The following is a 15,798-nucleotide window of genomic DNA, read 5'->3' on the forward strand; positions in this document are numbered from 1 at the left end:
ATAGACTTGGATGTGGGCATCTTTGGGAAGCCAAATCTTTGTCACACAGCCATTAATAACGTGACCAAGGTTTAAGTATCACAGAGTTTGGGGATCTGTAACTTGAACCGGGTAGCATGATTGTAGGGCAGGCACTCAGCACTGCGTACCAGCCGTCCCTCTGACACACTCTGTACACTGACTGGCAGTGGAGGAGCAACCGTTGCTTCCTTCCTTTGTGCTGGGCGTTCACCCGAGGCCAGGCATCCTCTTCCTCCTTTATGAAGGAGACTCGGGGTGATCAGTCACGGCACCCAAGTCTGCAGGTGCCTGTGCCCCTGTGTGTCCTGAGACCAGATACCTAGAGCCACAGCGGGAGCCCTCCTGCAGGATTAGAAGGGGCTGGAACTCTAGCACTGTTAAATCCAGAGGATTAAGGACACATTATTGTCCCACACGTTTCTCTTTTTTTTTTTTTTCTTCTTCCTAACAGTTTAATATTTTACATTTCCATCCATGGATATAATGTACGTTGATCACGTCCACCCTCTTTACCCTCATACACTTCTGCTGACCCCCTTCCTCTTCCCACATGCCTTTCCCCCTTTCCTGTTCGGTTTTCTTGGTTTGTTGTTGTTGGATTTTGTGTTGTTGTGTGGTTTGGGTGCAGGGCCTCGGGAGTCCCTCCCAGCTGGTACACTGTCACTAATTTCCCTACGGTGAGGTCCACTTGGGTAAGAACTTGTCGTTTTGATGTGAGCATCCTGAGAGAAGAATTCTGTTCCTGCTCACCTGTGTGTCTCTACCTGACTGAACAGTTCCTGGCATCTAGCCAGCACTCAAAAGTCACGTGATAAGGACCGACTGCCAGGCGTCAGGGTTACGGTTTTAGAGGCATTCCAAGGACATCCTGGTTGGACTTCGTCCGTGAGGCAAGGATGCGGCTGAGGTGGAGTGGAAAGGAGGCACGGGGTGTCTGGGCCCTTTGTGATACTGGCCCACCACTGCTGCTCAGCTCCGTTATGTCTGCTGAATGAAAGTGGCCTGTGGAGTGGGGTAGGCATGGGAAGAGCACCTGGTCCCTCCATACAGGCAGGAACCAATTAGACGAGGGCGGCACGTGCCCCATTTTTTGTATTTTGCAGCACCATGGGTTGTCAACTCTGTTTTCTGTGCTGGAGGTGGAACCCAGGGCCTTGTGAATGCCGGGCAAACACTCTACATCTGGGTTGCAGCCACAGCCCTCACGTCCCTTTTTCTTTTGAGATAAGTTACCCAAGCTGGTCTTGAACTCAGTCTTCCTGCCTCAGCCTCTTGAAGCGGTTGGCCCCGCCGGGATTGTTACTTCAATCCTGTGTACTGACAAGCCCTCTGCCTACATGGGTTTCAGCAGGAGTAACAGTAAGTAATGAAAGGAACCATGAGTCAAAGTATAGCCCACATCATTGATCAAATGTTGTACTGGGAAAGATACAAGGGATAGCCTCCCTTTAAACATAATGGAATGAGAATCTGCACTGACGTCATAGTTTGTAGCTGAGCATCAGGTGAAGATGGCCTTAACGGTCTATCACAGTGGTCTGCTGCACCAGTTAGTAAGGGGTGGTCTTCCTCTGCTGCTAATAGCCCTCTCCCTTCAGTTCTTTCAGAAGACAGCACCTTGACTTGCATGCAGCATTATGAGGACGTTCAGACCTCGGCTTCAGATCTTCTGGACTCCCAGGACAGCACCGGAAAGCCCAGGAGTCATCAGAGCCGGGAGTTGCCCAGGATCCCCCCTGAGAACGCTGTGGACGCCATGCTCACAGCCAGGGCTGTGGATGGGGACTCGGGGCCCGGAGTGGAGGGTCCCTACGAGGTGCTCAAGGATAGCTCCTCCCAGGAGAACATGGTGGAGGACTGCCTGTATGAAACTGTGAAGGAGATCAAGGAGGTGACGGACAAAGGGCAGGCTGGCAAGTCCAAGTCCACTTCCGCCTTGAAGGAGCTTCAGGAGCCCCACGCAGAGGGCAAAGCCGACTTTGCTGAATACGCCTCCGTGGACAGAAACAAAAAGTGCCGCCAGAGCATCAACGCCGAGAGCATTCTGGGAACTTGCAGTGACCTGGAAGAGGAAGCCCCCCCACCTGTCCCCGTTAAACTTCTAGATGAGAACGCAAACCTTCCAGAGAAGGGAGAGAGGGGGGCAGAAGAGCAAGCTCCAGAGGAGACCAGTGGACACAGCAAGGTGGGCTTTGTCCTGATGAGGAGGTTACCGGGTCCTGGGAAATCCATATACTCCCAGCAGGTCCATGAAACGGTGAGAAGAGACACAGCCTAGTGTGAGCTGTGCTTGGCCTTTTCACCTCTAAGTCTTAAGGTGCTGAAGATGGACGTTTTCAAAACCTCCCTCTCAGTAGCTCATGTGGATAGTTTCCAGTGTTTATATTATATGTAATTAGATCGATATCATTGTCTTCAGTTTGAAGACTAAGAACTAAATAGGCTAGATTGTTTGCCGTACATCCTCCCTCTTCTCTGTGTGGCTTCTCTGGGCAGCATGGCAACCTGGAGCCTTTCAGAATCCCACAACTCAAAGCTGTACAGAGAGTCCAGATGTGCCCCTGCTTGCAACTTATTGTGTCTATTTTCCTCTAAATCGACTCACAGCTCTTATTTTTCACTAGTTTCTATGCAATATTTTGAAGTCATTTCTAAAAAGTTCAGTCAGCAGAGGTCTAAAATCCATCAGCAGTCCACAGCCTGTGGTGCATGTGTCTCAGAGCGTCTGAGCCACACCGAGCCTCACATTGGGTGTCAAAATGCCCTCACTGTTAAGAAGGCCCCCTCTGCTTCAGTCAGCCAAGATAGATTCCTGTTAACTACACAGAAAAATGCCTAGTTATCTTACGGCCATAGCTTCACCCCCAGCCCTTTGCAGGGGTCAGGAACCAGATTGGAGATGCTCATCCTTCCTATGGCCACACTGGTCATGTTATGAAGTCATTCTTAGCACTATTCTGAGTTTGTTTCAAATCTTTACGTTATCTTGTGAAATCGGCTGTGGCAGGCACCTTAAAAGTGTTTACAAACATGTCTATAAACTTCAGTACAGTCTTGAGTTTCCACCCTTCGTATAACCAAAGACAGGAAAACCAGTGTAAGCTCACACTGCCTAGAATAGCTAAAGGTTCTTATTATTAAACGTGTGAACGCTAAAAGGGTTGGTTTTCTATTGTTAATAAGCAATTCTCCAGGTTTGACATCAAAAACTGGAAACCTACATCTAAGGGTCAAATTATCCCTTCATGTCATAAAAGTGAGTAATCCTCTTCCGTGTAAACAATCCCAATTTTAAGTGAATTAAGAATTTAAAATGTTTGATATTCTAAAAAGATTTTATTGATCATCTACTGTATGTCATATGGCCTTCTAGATGTTATACAACAGTGACCAAAACATAAATGAATGAAAATCCAGGTCATGTGGATTTATGGTTTAATGAGGAAGAGATAGACACAATACAGTTCAAAGGGAAAAATAAAGTAAGGAAGATTGGGAGTAAGTGGGGTGGGGATAGAGTTGTTGGCTTTCACCTCAACGTGAAGGTAATCCCAAGAAGAGTCTAGGGAATGGCTAGGAAAGCTGTCCAGGTGGTCTTCAGGCACTGAGCAGTTTGGTCTCTGGGGAACCCCTAAGCTAGATCAGCGGCTGGTCTGTGGAGGGAGGGCTGGGGTAGCGCAAAGATAGGCAAGGATGTGAGCAGTTTGTCGACAGGCACCAGGGTGTGGATGTATGGCCTGGGCTCAACGTCTGAACAAAACCAGCGGGATGCAGCAGTATAATGTATGCTCTGAAAGCTTCCCCTGTGCTAATAACCAGAGCTAGAGGAGCCGCGGTTAGGACAGAGGCAGCAGAAATGATGAGAGGGTCTAGCCAGAGCCACGAGCTGAGGGCTGGCACAGCCTGTGGGCACAGGGAACCACCGTGAACTAAGATAGAGTATCTCAGGCGGCAGGAGCTGGAGCAAGCTAGAGCTCAGGACTGGCCCCAGTGGTGACACACCTCAGGGCAGCTGGGGAGGTGAGTGGGCCGAGAGGGGAGGCAGGGACTGGATTCACACGATTTAGAACTGGCAGCAGAACTGTGGGTAAGCACATGGGATTTTGCATGAGTGAATACTAGGGCCAGAAGAGTCCCAAGAACAGGAATCTGGGGATGGGGGGAACAGCAGGAGAAACCAAAATAAGAACAAGGAAAGAGGGCGGGAGTTGCTGGAGACTGAGTAAAGAAAGTATTTGAAGAGGAAGGCGAGACCTCAGTTCACACAGGACAAGTCATCGTTCCGATGTGGCCATCATTTGGGACCAGACAAACAGTTCCTCCGACCATGGAGGTAGAAGCACAGCTGAAATGGGTTCGAAGAGGACAGTAATCTGAGACTTTGTTGTATGATGGTGAGGAAAAGATGGAAGTACAGTGGTTTGTTTTGTTTGGTGTCTAGCATGTTTACACATCAGTGGAGATGACCCCACCAAGGGAGAAAATCTGGTGCTGTAGACAAAATAGGAGAGAGGTAGAAGAGCATTCACACGCAGTGCGAGAGGACGGGATCCAGTGTGAAGGAGGGACGGCTGAGAGCAGGGCATGGCAAGCATGTTCACGTGTGGTAACCCGTTGGGGACAGAAGGACACCAGGGCTGCTAGGGGTGGGGTAGAGTATTTGCCCCTCTCAGTTTTCTCAGAGAATCCAGAAGCGAGGCCGTCCCGTCTGTCAGTGACTGAGGTGGTGCTGTGGTGGGCAGGTGAGGATGGGGGGGTGGGATGGAGAAAGAGGAGAAGATGCCAAGTAAATGGGCCTGCGAGGAAGAGCAGATGCGGAGTATCTTAGTCGAGTGGCCTAAGACCCAGAGCCACTGTGAGGGCCTGCCCACTGGCTCAGCAGCAGGGAAGGGACCTGAGTCTCCCCAGTTGTGACGACTGACTATAGAGTAATACTTGGTAAAGCAGGAAAGAGATACCACAAGGAGAAATGGAAAGACAGTTGCATCACAACTAAGTGTTGATGAACTGTTGGAATCCGGAATTAAAAAGAAGAGTTGGAATGAGGAATGCGGGTCTGAAAGGATTTCTAGGAGCTGGTGGTGGAGGACAGAGAGGGCCCAGGTAACTAAAGGCCTGGTGCAGTGAAGAGGCACTGGGAGGCGGCGGAGCATGCTGTCAGAGTGGGGGAGAGAGGGTCTGGATGGATGCGTTTTTGTTGGAATCAAGAATTAAGATAAGAAGTGTATTAGAATTAGTTAATAAGCCAGAGCCTAAGTCGTAGAAGAACTGGGAACAAAATCATTGAGAAACAAGGCCAGGGGAGGTTGTGAGATCTGTGGGCATTCCTACTGGTGACACCGGCTGGCTCTTAGATGGGACATGTTGTATAAAAGGGCTAGCTTTATTATCACCGTCCCCCACCTCGATCAGCCCTCCCTTGGTGGTGATTAGGAACCAAATCCGTGGTTTAAAAATCACTGGCTTGTTTCCACCTGCACACTGGAGTATTAGATGACCTTGTGTGGCAGTGATGTGGCTGGGCAGCCAGAGTGTGCCAACAGCTGATGCAAGAGACACATAATTGCCCGTAGTCTGTAGAGATCACTTGAAAGCGTTGGTGTAGACATAGGCAGAAGGTAGGTTAAACTGTCGGCTTCAAACTGCTTTACTTTGGTTTGCATTTTTTTTTTTTTTGACAGAGATTTAGTTCCTTGTCATATAAGTCTCGGGAAGAAGATCCGACTCTTACAGAAGAGGAGGTAAATTTCAATTCTTTTCAAATAACAAAAAAAAATCTCTAGAAAATATAGACATCAAAGGGCTGAAGACATGGTTCAGCAGTTAAGAGCATGTACTGCTCTTGCAGAGGAGTTCAGTTACCCAGGCTGGGCAGCTCATAACCCCCTGTCTCACCAGCTCCAGGGGAATCCAGTGCCTACCAATGCCTCTGATATCCACAGGCATCTGCACACACACACACACACACACACACACACACACACACACACACACATTCACTCACTTATATAATTTTTAAAATAAAACATAAAAAATAAAATTAAAATCTATAACCCCAGTTATCATAAATCCAATGTGATTGCAAACAGCTGCAACCATTGTACATGGGAGGTAGAGGCAAGAGGATCAGAAATTCAGGGCCAACCCTGGCTACATTCGGCTAGCCTGGGCTACATGAAACTTGGTCTCACACATACACAGAAATTCTCATGGAGTATTGTCTTAGTTAGGGTTTCTATTTCTGTGATAAAACACCATAACCAAAAGCAATTTGGAGAGGAAAGGGTTTATTTCAGCTTACAACTCTCAGGTCATACTCCATCACTGAGGGAAGTCGAGGCAGGAACTTAAAGGCAGGAACTGAAGCAGAGGCCATGGAGTAATGATTACTGACTTGCTCCTCATAGCCTGCTTTCTTATACAATCCAGTGCCACCCACCCTAGAAGTGGCACCACTCACAGTGGGCTGGGCTCTCTCACATCAATCATCAGTTTTAAAAATGCCCCACAGACTTGGCTACAGGCTGATTTTATAGAGGCCTTTTTTCAATTGAGGTTCCCGCCTCTCAGATGACTAGCTCATATCAAGTTGGAAACAAAAACAAAAAACCTGCGCAGTCATGGTTGTTCCATACCTATATAGTCACGATTAGTCAGGAAATAAACTGCACAGTCATGGTTGTTTAATAACTGCAGAGTCATAGTTAGTCACACACACACACACACACACACACACACACACACACACACACACACGCACGCACACACACACAAAACACTGCATAGTCACGGTTATTCACAAACATAGTCTCAGTACTCAAGAGGCTGAAGCTGGAGGATATTTAGTTCAATGCAAGCCTGGACTGCATAAATAGACCTCCTACCCACCAAAAAAGGAAAAATAGTGCTTCTTCCCAAGGATAAACATTTCCTGACTGCTTCCCTTGTTTGAAAGAACTGACAGGCTCCCAAGCCTCTGCTTCAGTGTCGGTGTCAGGGTTGAGATGTTGGTTTCGCACGGGAAGGTACATGAGAGGTGGTGAGCCAGGAGAATGCTAGGCAGGAGGAAGTGTGGGACGAACATGAAGAGGAGAGAGAACTGGGGTCAGAAAAAGAAGGAGAGGGAGTTTAGTTAACAGCTAGGGGACCACACTAGAAGGAAATCCCAAAGTTGGGATGGGTGGGAACAGGGAATTTGATCCTGTCTAAAAGACGGGGAACTGTCTCTGTGAGGAATGTTGGATGCTGGTCGCTTCTGGAAAGATGAATTAGGCTAAGGCTGACAACACTTAAAGCAACCAGTGAAAACAGACGGTGAATTTGCAAGAACCAGGGTAAAAATTGAGACTTTTAGTGGTGCCTTCGAAATGTAGAAGCCACGATTATGATACACATCAAGCTGGGTTCAGACAGAGCACCAGACCCCTTCCCTAATCTTGCTGCACAAGGCTGGAGTGGCATGCCCAGTGTGGGCACTTGGTCCTGTGGAGACCCACACACAGAGCCAGGGAGTTCTGGAGTGCAGGGCTGGAAGATGAAGAGTCTCAGAGTTCAAGACATACTTTCTTCAGATGATACTGCCTCAGCTCCTACAAGTTCCTTTTCCTAAGGAAGGGAAACGATCATCTATCTGTCTCCACAAGGCAAAACCTAGGAGTCATCTTTGATCCCTGTTGCCTCCCGCTCCCAGGGGCGGCCAATTGCCAAGGCCCTTCAGGGGTCTCCCCACCTTCAGGCTCACACTCCACCTCTGGAGTGCCCCTCACGGGCCCATGCAGTCCCCTCCTACTCTATCTCTTGTGATTCCATGACCTCCCTCTAGTGGGTTTTCTACCGATCACAGAAGTTCCATCTGGTCCCGTGAGAAACCCACAAAACTGGGTTTGTAGGGTTAATCAAGTATGAGTGATGTACAGAAGAGAAGACAGTCTGATTATTCTCTAGTAACATACTTAGAATTCATATTGGTGACAACGGTAACTCGGGGGTGTGCCGTGTAGTAGCTCATCACCAAGAAGGGGGGGAGGAAGTCACAGCTTTCGGGCAGCATATTCATTTCTTTGTTCCCTAGATCTCGGCGATGTATTCCTCCGTGAACAAACCCGGACAGTCAGCACACAAACCGGGACCAGCTCCGAAAGGGCCAGAGTTTACCTGCCACTCCAAGCAGGGGCCCCCTCAGAGGTCATCCTCTTCCTGTAATGACCTCTATGCCACTGTGAAAGACTTCGAGAAATCTCCCAACAGCATCAGCACACTTCTCCCAGCAGGGAGGCCCAGTGGGGAGCCGGAGCCTGACTATGAAGCCATACAGACTCTAAACAGGGAGGAAGAAAAGGTCCCTCTGGAGACCAATGGCCACCTTGTCCCCAAGGAGAATGACTACGAGAGCATTGGGGACTTGCAGCATTGCAGAGATATCACCAGGCTCTAGAGACCCAGAAAGTAGTCCCGAAGAGTCCCGGGACAGGGCTGCCGGAAGTGACGTCCGTCTCACGTTGCTCTAGTTAACCGAAGTCAGGTACAGGTTCCCAGCTGTTCCTCAGCTTCTGAAACAGTAAGGGGTAGCCCCACCTGTCAGGGCAGGACCCCATGCTCCCAAGGAACCCTGAGTACCTGGGGCCTCGCATCCCACAGAGGAAGGCAGGCTGTGAGGGGAAGCTCCACCCACCAGTGATGCAATTCCTTCTGCCTGGGATACGGCCCTGCAGACCAGCCAGGGTTTTCTCCCTCACTCTCCTTTTCTCTGTCTGCTCCTAGTGCTAAAATATCTGGCATTTCACCCCTTGAAACCTCCCCACGTCTGTGGTTCATTCCAAGGACGGTCTCCCACAGGCTTGGCGCTGGCCTTCAGCTAGATGTTATGATGGTGAGAAGCTGGCCGCTGGTTCCCATTAGATCGCCCTCTTCCCAGACCTGCCCTGTTGGTCCCCGGGCATCTGGACTGTGCAGGCTGCTAGGTCTGGGTGGGTGTCCCTGGAATCTCTGGGGTCCTTGCTCCTGATTTTGACACTGCAGTCTTTTCACAAGGTACTTGAGGGACTTTAGACACTTTTTCTATTTTTTTCTGTTCCAAACCTTCCCCCAACAGTGTTCAGAAATTTGTCAAAGCCTTCTCAGAATTTCCAGTGACTACCACGGTACCTCTGGAGCTGTGTAAGCCCAGGGCTCTTCCTTCCAAGCAGAGCCTTAGTGCTCATGTTGGGACCCAGGCCACATGTGCGGATGGCAGCCATGGTGTCTATCCCTAAAGGGCTGTGGACACGAATTTGTGTTTCCAGTGATCTCTGCTGCCCACGTGTGTGACTTTCCTGTTATCTGATAGTAGTCTAAGAGTAAAATGTAAGCATTTATTTTATTATATAAATTTATAAGATGTTTTATGTTTCATGCCTAATTTCTAGAAAGTGCCAGAAAATATATATTAACTATTTTGATTTTATGTACAATGATTTATACTCTCAATTTGAAAGGACACCATAAAGCACATAAACTAGATAATTATGAGCGGCTTTTAGTCTTTTCTCTAACAAGTAATACAACATTGAAGACCTGTAACGACTCAGCTTTCCAAACGGTACTGGGAGCTCCAGATCCAAAACACCCAGGCCACTGGTGGCGAAAATACAGTAGGGAAAAGTAAGTGTGTCAGTGTTTGTGACGGACGCTACTGAAATAGTCAGTGTTAAAACAGAACAAAATCCGACTCAGGAATCTTGAGCTTCCTGAATGTATCCGACTTTCACTGAAGGCCGATGACGCCTTTAAGAACACCAGTGGTGGTATCCACAGTGCAGCACTTGACAGTGCAAATTGCCTGTTAGGCTTTTTTTTCCTTCATTTAACAAAAACCAGGGCGAAGAAGTTCCGATGAAAAGTTCTGCCTGGTTTGAATTTAGTCATCTGTAGATCTTCCAAGGCCAACATGGGAAGCCGCGCTCACTTCTCATTTCAAAAGGAGCCTAGCCGAAGTGCAGACAGGAAGCCTTCCTGCACCGATACAGACAAAGAGAGAGGCCGGTCCCCCCACTGCCGTGACATCTGACTCCAATGACTTAATAATCATGCTGTTTTCCCTTCTTGTGACAGCGAGTGTGACTGAGGGGGTGAAGTGCCCGGCTTGTGGCCTGTTCCCATCCCGTATTCATAAACTTCTGTCGCTGCTGTATGCCACGCTTGTGGGACTTCAAACTCAGCTCTCTTAGGTGGTGTCCGTCAACCCGTGACGATGCCACACGGATAAGCATCACCACTGCCGATCGGAAGGTCACGAGCAGGGGACCGCCAGCCCCAGGAGCAGCAGAGGGCAAGGATCTTCCGCAAACACTGACTTCCACCGCTAGGTATTAATGAGTTGACCCAAGCGTCTCTTGGGTCACAAGTGTCGCCTTAGCACGTGGTGCTACCCATGACACAGGGCACTCCCAGTCTGTGCTTGCCACAGCACCATTCTTCACAGGCACCTTACGGCTCAGAGGTTTGATTGTGTTTTATACAAAGTCTTAACTTAGCAGGGAAGCTGGTGTGGTCTCTATGTATAAAACTCTTTAGAGACAAATTCATTATCAATAGTCATGTCATCTTGAAATCTCGTCGTCAGAATGTCCCCGGAGTTTTCAAATATATATGCAAAACAGTCATAAAATATGCACTCTCCTGGTTTGAGAACCATGAATAAGTTGTGACAGATCGTATCTTAAGTGTGCTTTACAAGGAACTGGAAGGCCCTCGACACAAGTTCCAAAAGAATAAGCAATGGCTGTGAGGACTGGGGGAGGAGCAGGCAAGGACGGTCAGCTTGGCTCAGCTGAGCTTCAGGCACATAATCAGTGTGTATTGATTGGTGTCTCCTCATTGTTCGACTTGATTATCCAGGGCTTTTTTGTTTTGTCTTGTTGTAGCTTTTTACTCTTTTACTTGGTTCAAAAATCTGTGTTCCTGTCTGAGCTGGACAGATCCTGTGGTCTGTTTTAAAGTCTTAACCTAAATATTACAGAGTTTAAGTGTGTGCGACAGTAATAACCAAAGCAGACTGCCCCGTATACAGAAACATTCACGGCTGATATCCACAATGTGTGTCTGATCATACCCAGCTTGTGGGAACTTATCTACAAAGAGAAAAGTAAATCAGAGGATTTTTTTCTCTAAATCAGAATTATAATTCTATCTAGAAGTGGTTATTTCTTTTTCTTTAAATACTGTTAAAAGTCTGAGGAAAGCATTTTATACTGCTTCACATACTTCCCAAATGTAAATCATAAGAAAGCATAGGCTGTCTTATGTGAAATGTTTAAGAAATTCTGAAAGAAGGTCATTTTTATAAACATGTTGGCTGCATATTTTTGACTTGTCCTTATCTAAATCATATCATTAAGTCTCTAACACTTCTAAATAATACCAATAATCTTTGTGAGAAAGAGGTTCATGGTTGTTCTACAGTAAATTCAAGAGAGTTGCATTCTCCCACAGTAAATTCTAATTGAGTGCTAAATAACAATAAGCCATCAACACAGAACTAAAATCTCACCAGCATGCCAGAGTACTTCTCTTACTTGATTTTCACCTGTATAATTAGAACACCCCCCCGCCTTCACCAGTCATGAACTGTATGTACACACACATGTGTATGTATGTACATATGTATGTATTCTGTGTTGCTGGCTCTGGCACTAATTAGTCTGTGTTCTATTATATGTTTGCTAAGTTTATCGTACCAGTGTGATGAGCTTGTGTCAGAGCAGCAGAATTCAAAGAAACTATTCTCCATCCGTTTCATTTGGTAGTTATGGGACGCCTTCCTGGGCTGCTTCCACTGAGCTTTCCCAATGAATACATTCAGATTTTAATTCTCCCGGTTGGCAAACAATGCTGTCTGAAGATGCCTTTGTTATACTTGAGACTCAATGCATATTCAGTTTGAGAAAAGACTGTAAACAGGTGTACTACTCTGCATGTGTCAAGGAAGAGAGAAAGCCAAAAGCAACAAAAGAGAAGCCCTGAGCTGGGCTGCAGGCAAGGTGGCCGCCCCGGCTCTGAGGCCAGTGATCCCACGGGGGATCTATTTTATTCCTTGTTCAAACCCAAACACTTGCAGCAGGAGGGACAAAGCCTGACTTGTGACCGTGCAGCAGCTGATTCCAGACTGAAGCAGGATTTGTAAATGGGTAGATGACACTGATCCCAATGCTCCTTGTGATGGAGGATAGGAATCCCTGTGATCTCGGGGTGCCATTCTTCAGAAAGGGTTGGTTTCTGGTACACAGACAGCTTAGAGCTGGCTGCCGGAGTCACAGTCTGTATTGAGGGTTATTTCCTGGAAACCCTGACAGGTATATTATACTGTGCCAAGGGGACATTGAAAATGTAATGTTGGGGGCTGGAGAGATGGCTCAGTGGTTAAGAGCATTGGTTGCTCTTCCAGAGGACCCGGGTTCAAGTCCTAGCATCCATATGGCTGCTCACAACTGTCTCTAACTCCAGTTCCAGGGGATCTGATGCCCTCATACAGACAGACCTGTAGGCAAAACACCAATGTATATAAAGTAAAAATAAGCAAATTATTTTAAAAAAATAAAAGAAAGTGTAATTTTGGGTGTTAGTGAGTAACTGATGTGAAAATAGGAACATGTCTGGACAAAATCAAATGTGGATTTATTTACAGTGGCCTCTGCATCCTTCCTTGCTGGGGCCCGTATCTTCCTCAGGGCATTATTCCGGCAGAGCATCAGACAAGCTGAAAACACTCTATACTACAAGTAAAGAAATCAGGACAGAACCCAGGAAAGTTATTTTTATCTGGAATTAGGAAATAAAATGTTAAAAATCATGGTCTAAAAGAGAAACAACACCTGTATAGTTTTTTTAATCCTATTTTTGCTCATTTTCAAGTCTTTTGTATTTTTATTTTTTACATCTTACCTCTAAATATTTGTATTTTATTGTTTTTCAAGTTCTTTCATTTTACTGAGAAATATTTGTTCAGATTCTTAATATCAGATAAAATTGGAAGTACAATTTTGTTTAAAAGATAATATTAAAGATCATTCCATTTAATATTCATCTATCCTAATACAGACTTCTTCCTTGGATTGTCACTGATATTCTGTAGGTTTTAAGATATAGGAGCTGGGTATGGTAGTTCATGCCTGTAATCCTATAATTTGGGAGAGTGGGCTGGAAGGTCTTGGGTTCAAGGCTAACCTGGGTTACATGGCAAGACCCTGTTTCTAAATAAACTATTCCAGTTATCTCAAGTCACCTTATATGTAGGTTGATGACTGTCCCTCCTCAGACTCATCTATTAAATGGTCACAGGAAAATGTTGTCATCTGTTAAATAATCATGTCGCATTTACATGCCTTATGTTTTCTGGGGGAGTTTGAAATACAGCCTGATAAGTACACTATCATAAGTAGGGTTTGTATTTCTCATTCAATCACTTTCCCTCGTAAGGATGGTTAACTGTAACATGTTTCTTGGGTTCCACACCAGTTCAAAGGTACTTCTCTTACTCAAGTACAGTACAAAACAATTCAAGACTCAGAGCACCCACCAGCTGTCTGCAGATCTTTGTAACTGTCTCTGATCATCCAGTTCATGGAGGAGTGAGGAGTTGGTTTTCAAAAGTGAAATACTAAAAATTTGGTTTTATATGTTCAAAACTATCCACACTGCCTCAGAATCCTACAGTTCTTCCCTAGCTCTGATGGTCTAGAGGCAGAAGCACTAGGGTGTGAAGTTGTATTTCTTTCCACCTCACTTTGCTTGCTCCTGCACAGATGGCCTTCTGTCCATTTGTCCATCTGTCTGAGGACCTCTTCCCCACCAATGGAAATCTCCCCAGCTACCCCTCTGTGCCATCTCTGCAGCATGTCCTCTCTCTCCCAGCACCCATCACCAGCCAGCGAGAAACCACTGACTGTGGCTCTGGAATGACCACCTCTAATTTCCTGCTTCTCAAGCTCCAAGAAAAGGTCACTGATGACTTTGTCCATTCCTGACCCAGCTCCATGTAGAACCCATTGGTGAACCTGATGTGACATTCCCCATCACTTAGGCCTTTTCCATTTTGTAATGTAGGCTTCTGTTGCTCTATTTCTCTTCTATCCCCTGAAGTCAGTCTAGAATATCAGTTCCTCCATGCTACTTCACAGAGGGCTGCCAGCTACCCAGGAGGATTGTGAAAGCATTCACAGTGTTTATCTAAGAGAGATGCTACACAAAAAATGCCTGGAACGTTGAGTCTGGGGCTCCAATCATTCCATGTATTTTTAGTATTTTTTTTTTAAGTATCAAATATACATTTAACTCTGAAGGGGGACAAAAAATAAAATTAGAACTAAGTGTTGTGAGTAGCTTCCTGATTCTGTTTGTCTCTCAAAAATATCCTATCCCCGCTCCCCACCTGCCACTTGAAATCTCTTAAGGCAGTGGTTCTCAACCTTCCTAATGCTGGGACCCTTTAATACAGTTCTTCATGTTGTGGTGACCCCAACCATACAGTTATTTTGTTGCTACTCTGTAACTTTGCTACTGTTATGACTCGTAATATAAATATCTGACATGCAGGATATCTGATATACAACCCCAAATGGGTCATGACCCACAGGTTGAGAACCAATGTCTTAAGATGTGAACAGTGAATGTGTATAAATGAGGACAATTCACTCAAACATTAAAATTGTTCCTTAGATATTTTCTTTGGAACTCAAGAGTAAGCCAAGTGTGTGGAAAACGTAGTATGGTCATGATCGCTGCAATCTGTAACCAGGAGAAGCAGTCTTTCAAGGGTACTTTTTAAGACTTCAGCTGTTTTCAAAGATCCACTCCTGGAATAGAAGAACAAAACTCCCAGAGCCTTTCTAGCAGAACACAGCATCTGTCTGCCATCATCCCAGGGGTTTCTTCTTGCCTACCATGTTCCAACAATTTGTGGGGAGCAGGGAGCACAGTTTAAAATTTTCTTGGAAGCGTGACTTAATGTGTTGAGTCTGAAGAGAATTATTGGTTTTAGAGACAAGAGCACAGGGCTGTGGTCTCTGTTCCATCATCAGCTTTACCACGGGACCTCGAGCAAATGATGGGACTTCTCTGAGCCTCGCTTTCTCCATAAGACAAGATGGGGGGAATGATAATCAACCGTTGCCTACCTCACGGGGTGTTTGGAGGACAAGTAAGACACTATAAACAAGTACGGATGCTTCGGCCTCCTTGAAAGGTGCTACACAAATTAAGGTTGCATTGTTTTTAATGATCCGGTACCTTGTATTTAGGATTAGATAATAGCAATACTTTTTGTCATGTTTCAATTTAAGCATATTTCTACTCCTCTTCTCTGGCCAGATCCCGAGTTTTCATTCAGTAATGGTACCTAAGGAACTGACACGGGTGTTTGTTTTCTGTCTCTGATGGTAATATGTCAATTCTGAATAGTCATAAAGGCTGCAGTTTAACTCGTGATGTCTTCTAGTTTACATGTAATGAACCTTATTCAAGTTGTATATTAAAAGTATAATTACTTGTAAATAACAGGTACGTTGTAATTAAAGGCACTTATAAACTTGTCTTTGTTCTTTTTAAATTGTAATAAAGGTCAGTTTTATATAAAAGCTTGTTAAAATTCATTTGATATTTGGAAAGGTCAAAAAATGGCTAATTCATATGCTCTTAGTACATACCATATAAGGATGCTAGCCATCAGCTGCCACCATAGCCAGAAGGAGACTGTGTCTGATGGTCAGACCAAAGAGTGCTGTGGTTAGGGCCAGATCTCTGCAG

The 15,798-nt window shown here is 45.9% G+C and overlaps 1 protein-coding gene across 5 annotated transcripts in view; it reads left to right on the forward strand.

The window, feature by feature from the left end:
• The window catches only part of Pag1 (phosphoprotein membrane anchor with glycosphingolipid microdomains 1), a 150,245-nt gene extending 134,661 nt beyond the window's left edge, over positions 1-15,584 (forward strand). For all 5 annotated transcript variants that reach the window (XM_052715783.1, XM_052715782.1, XM_052715785.1 and 2 more), the window contains 3 exons: positions 1,620-2,206; positions 5,703-5,762; positions 8,093-15,584. In XM_052715783.1, the coding sequence (XP_052571743.1) occupies positions 1,620-2,206; positions 5,703-5,762; positions 8,093-8,455 (1,010 nt within the window). In that variant the 3' untranslated portion in view covers positions 8,456-15,584. The remainder of the gene's footprint in view (positions 1-1,619; positions 2,207-5,702; positions 5,763-8,092) is intronic.
• Positions 15,585-15,798: the final 214 nt, after the last annotated feature.

This window comes from Peromyscus californicus, unplaced genomic scaffold (assembly GCF_007827085.1).
Source record: "Peromyscus californicus insignis strain IS unplaced genomic scaffold, ASM782708v3 Scaffold_5__1_contigs__length_169319896, whole genome shotgun sequence".
NCBI lineage: Eukaryota > Metazoa > Chordata > Mammalia > Rodentia > Cricetidae > Peromyscus > Peromyscus californicus.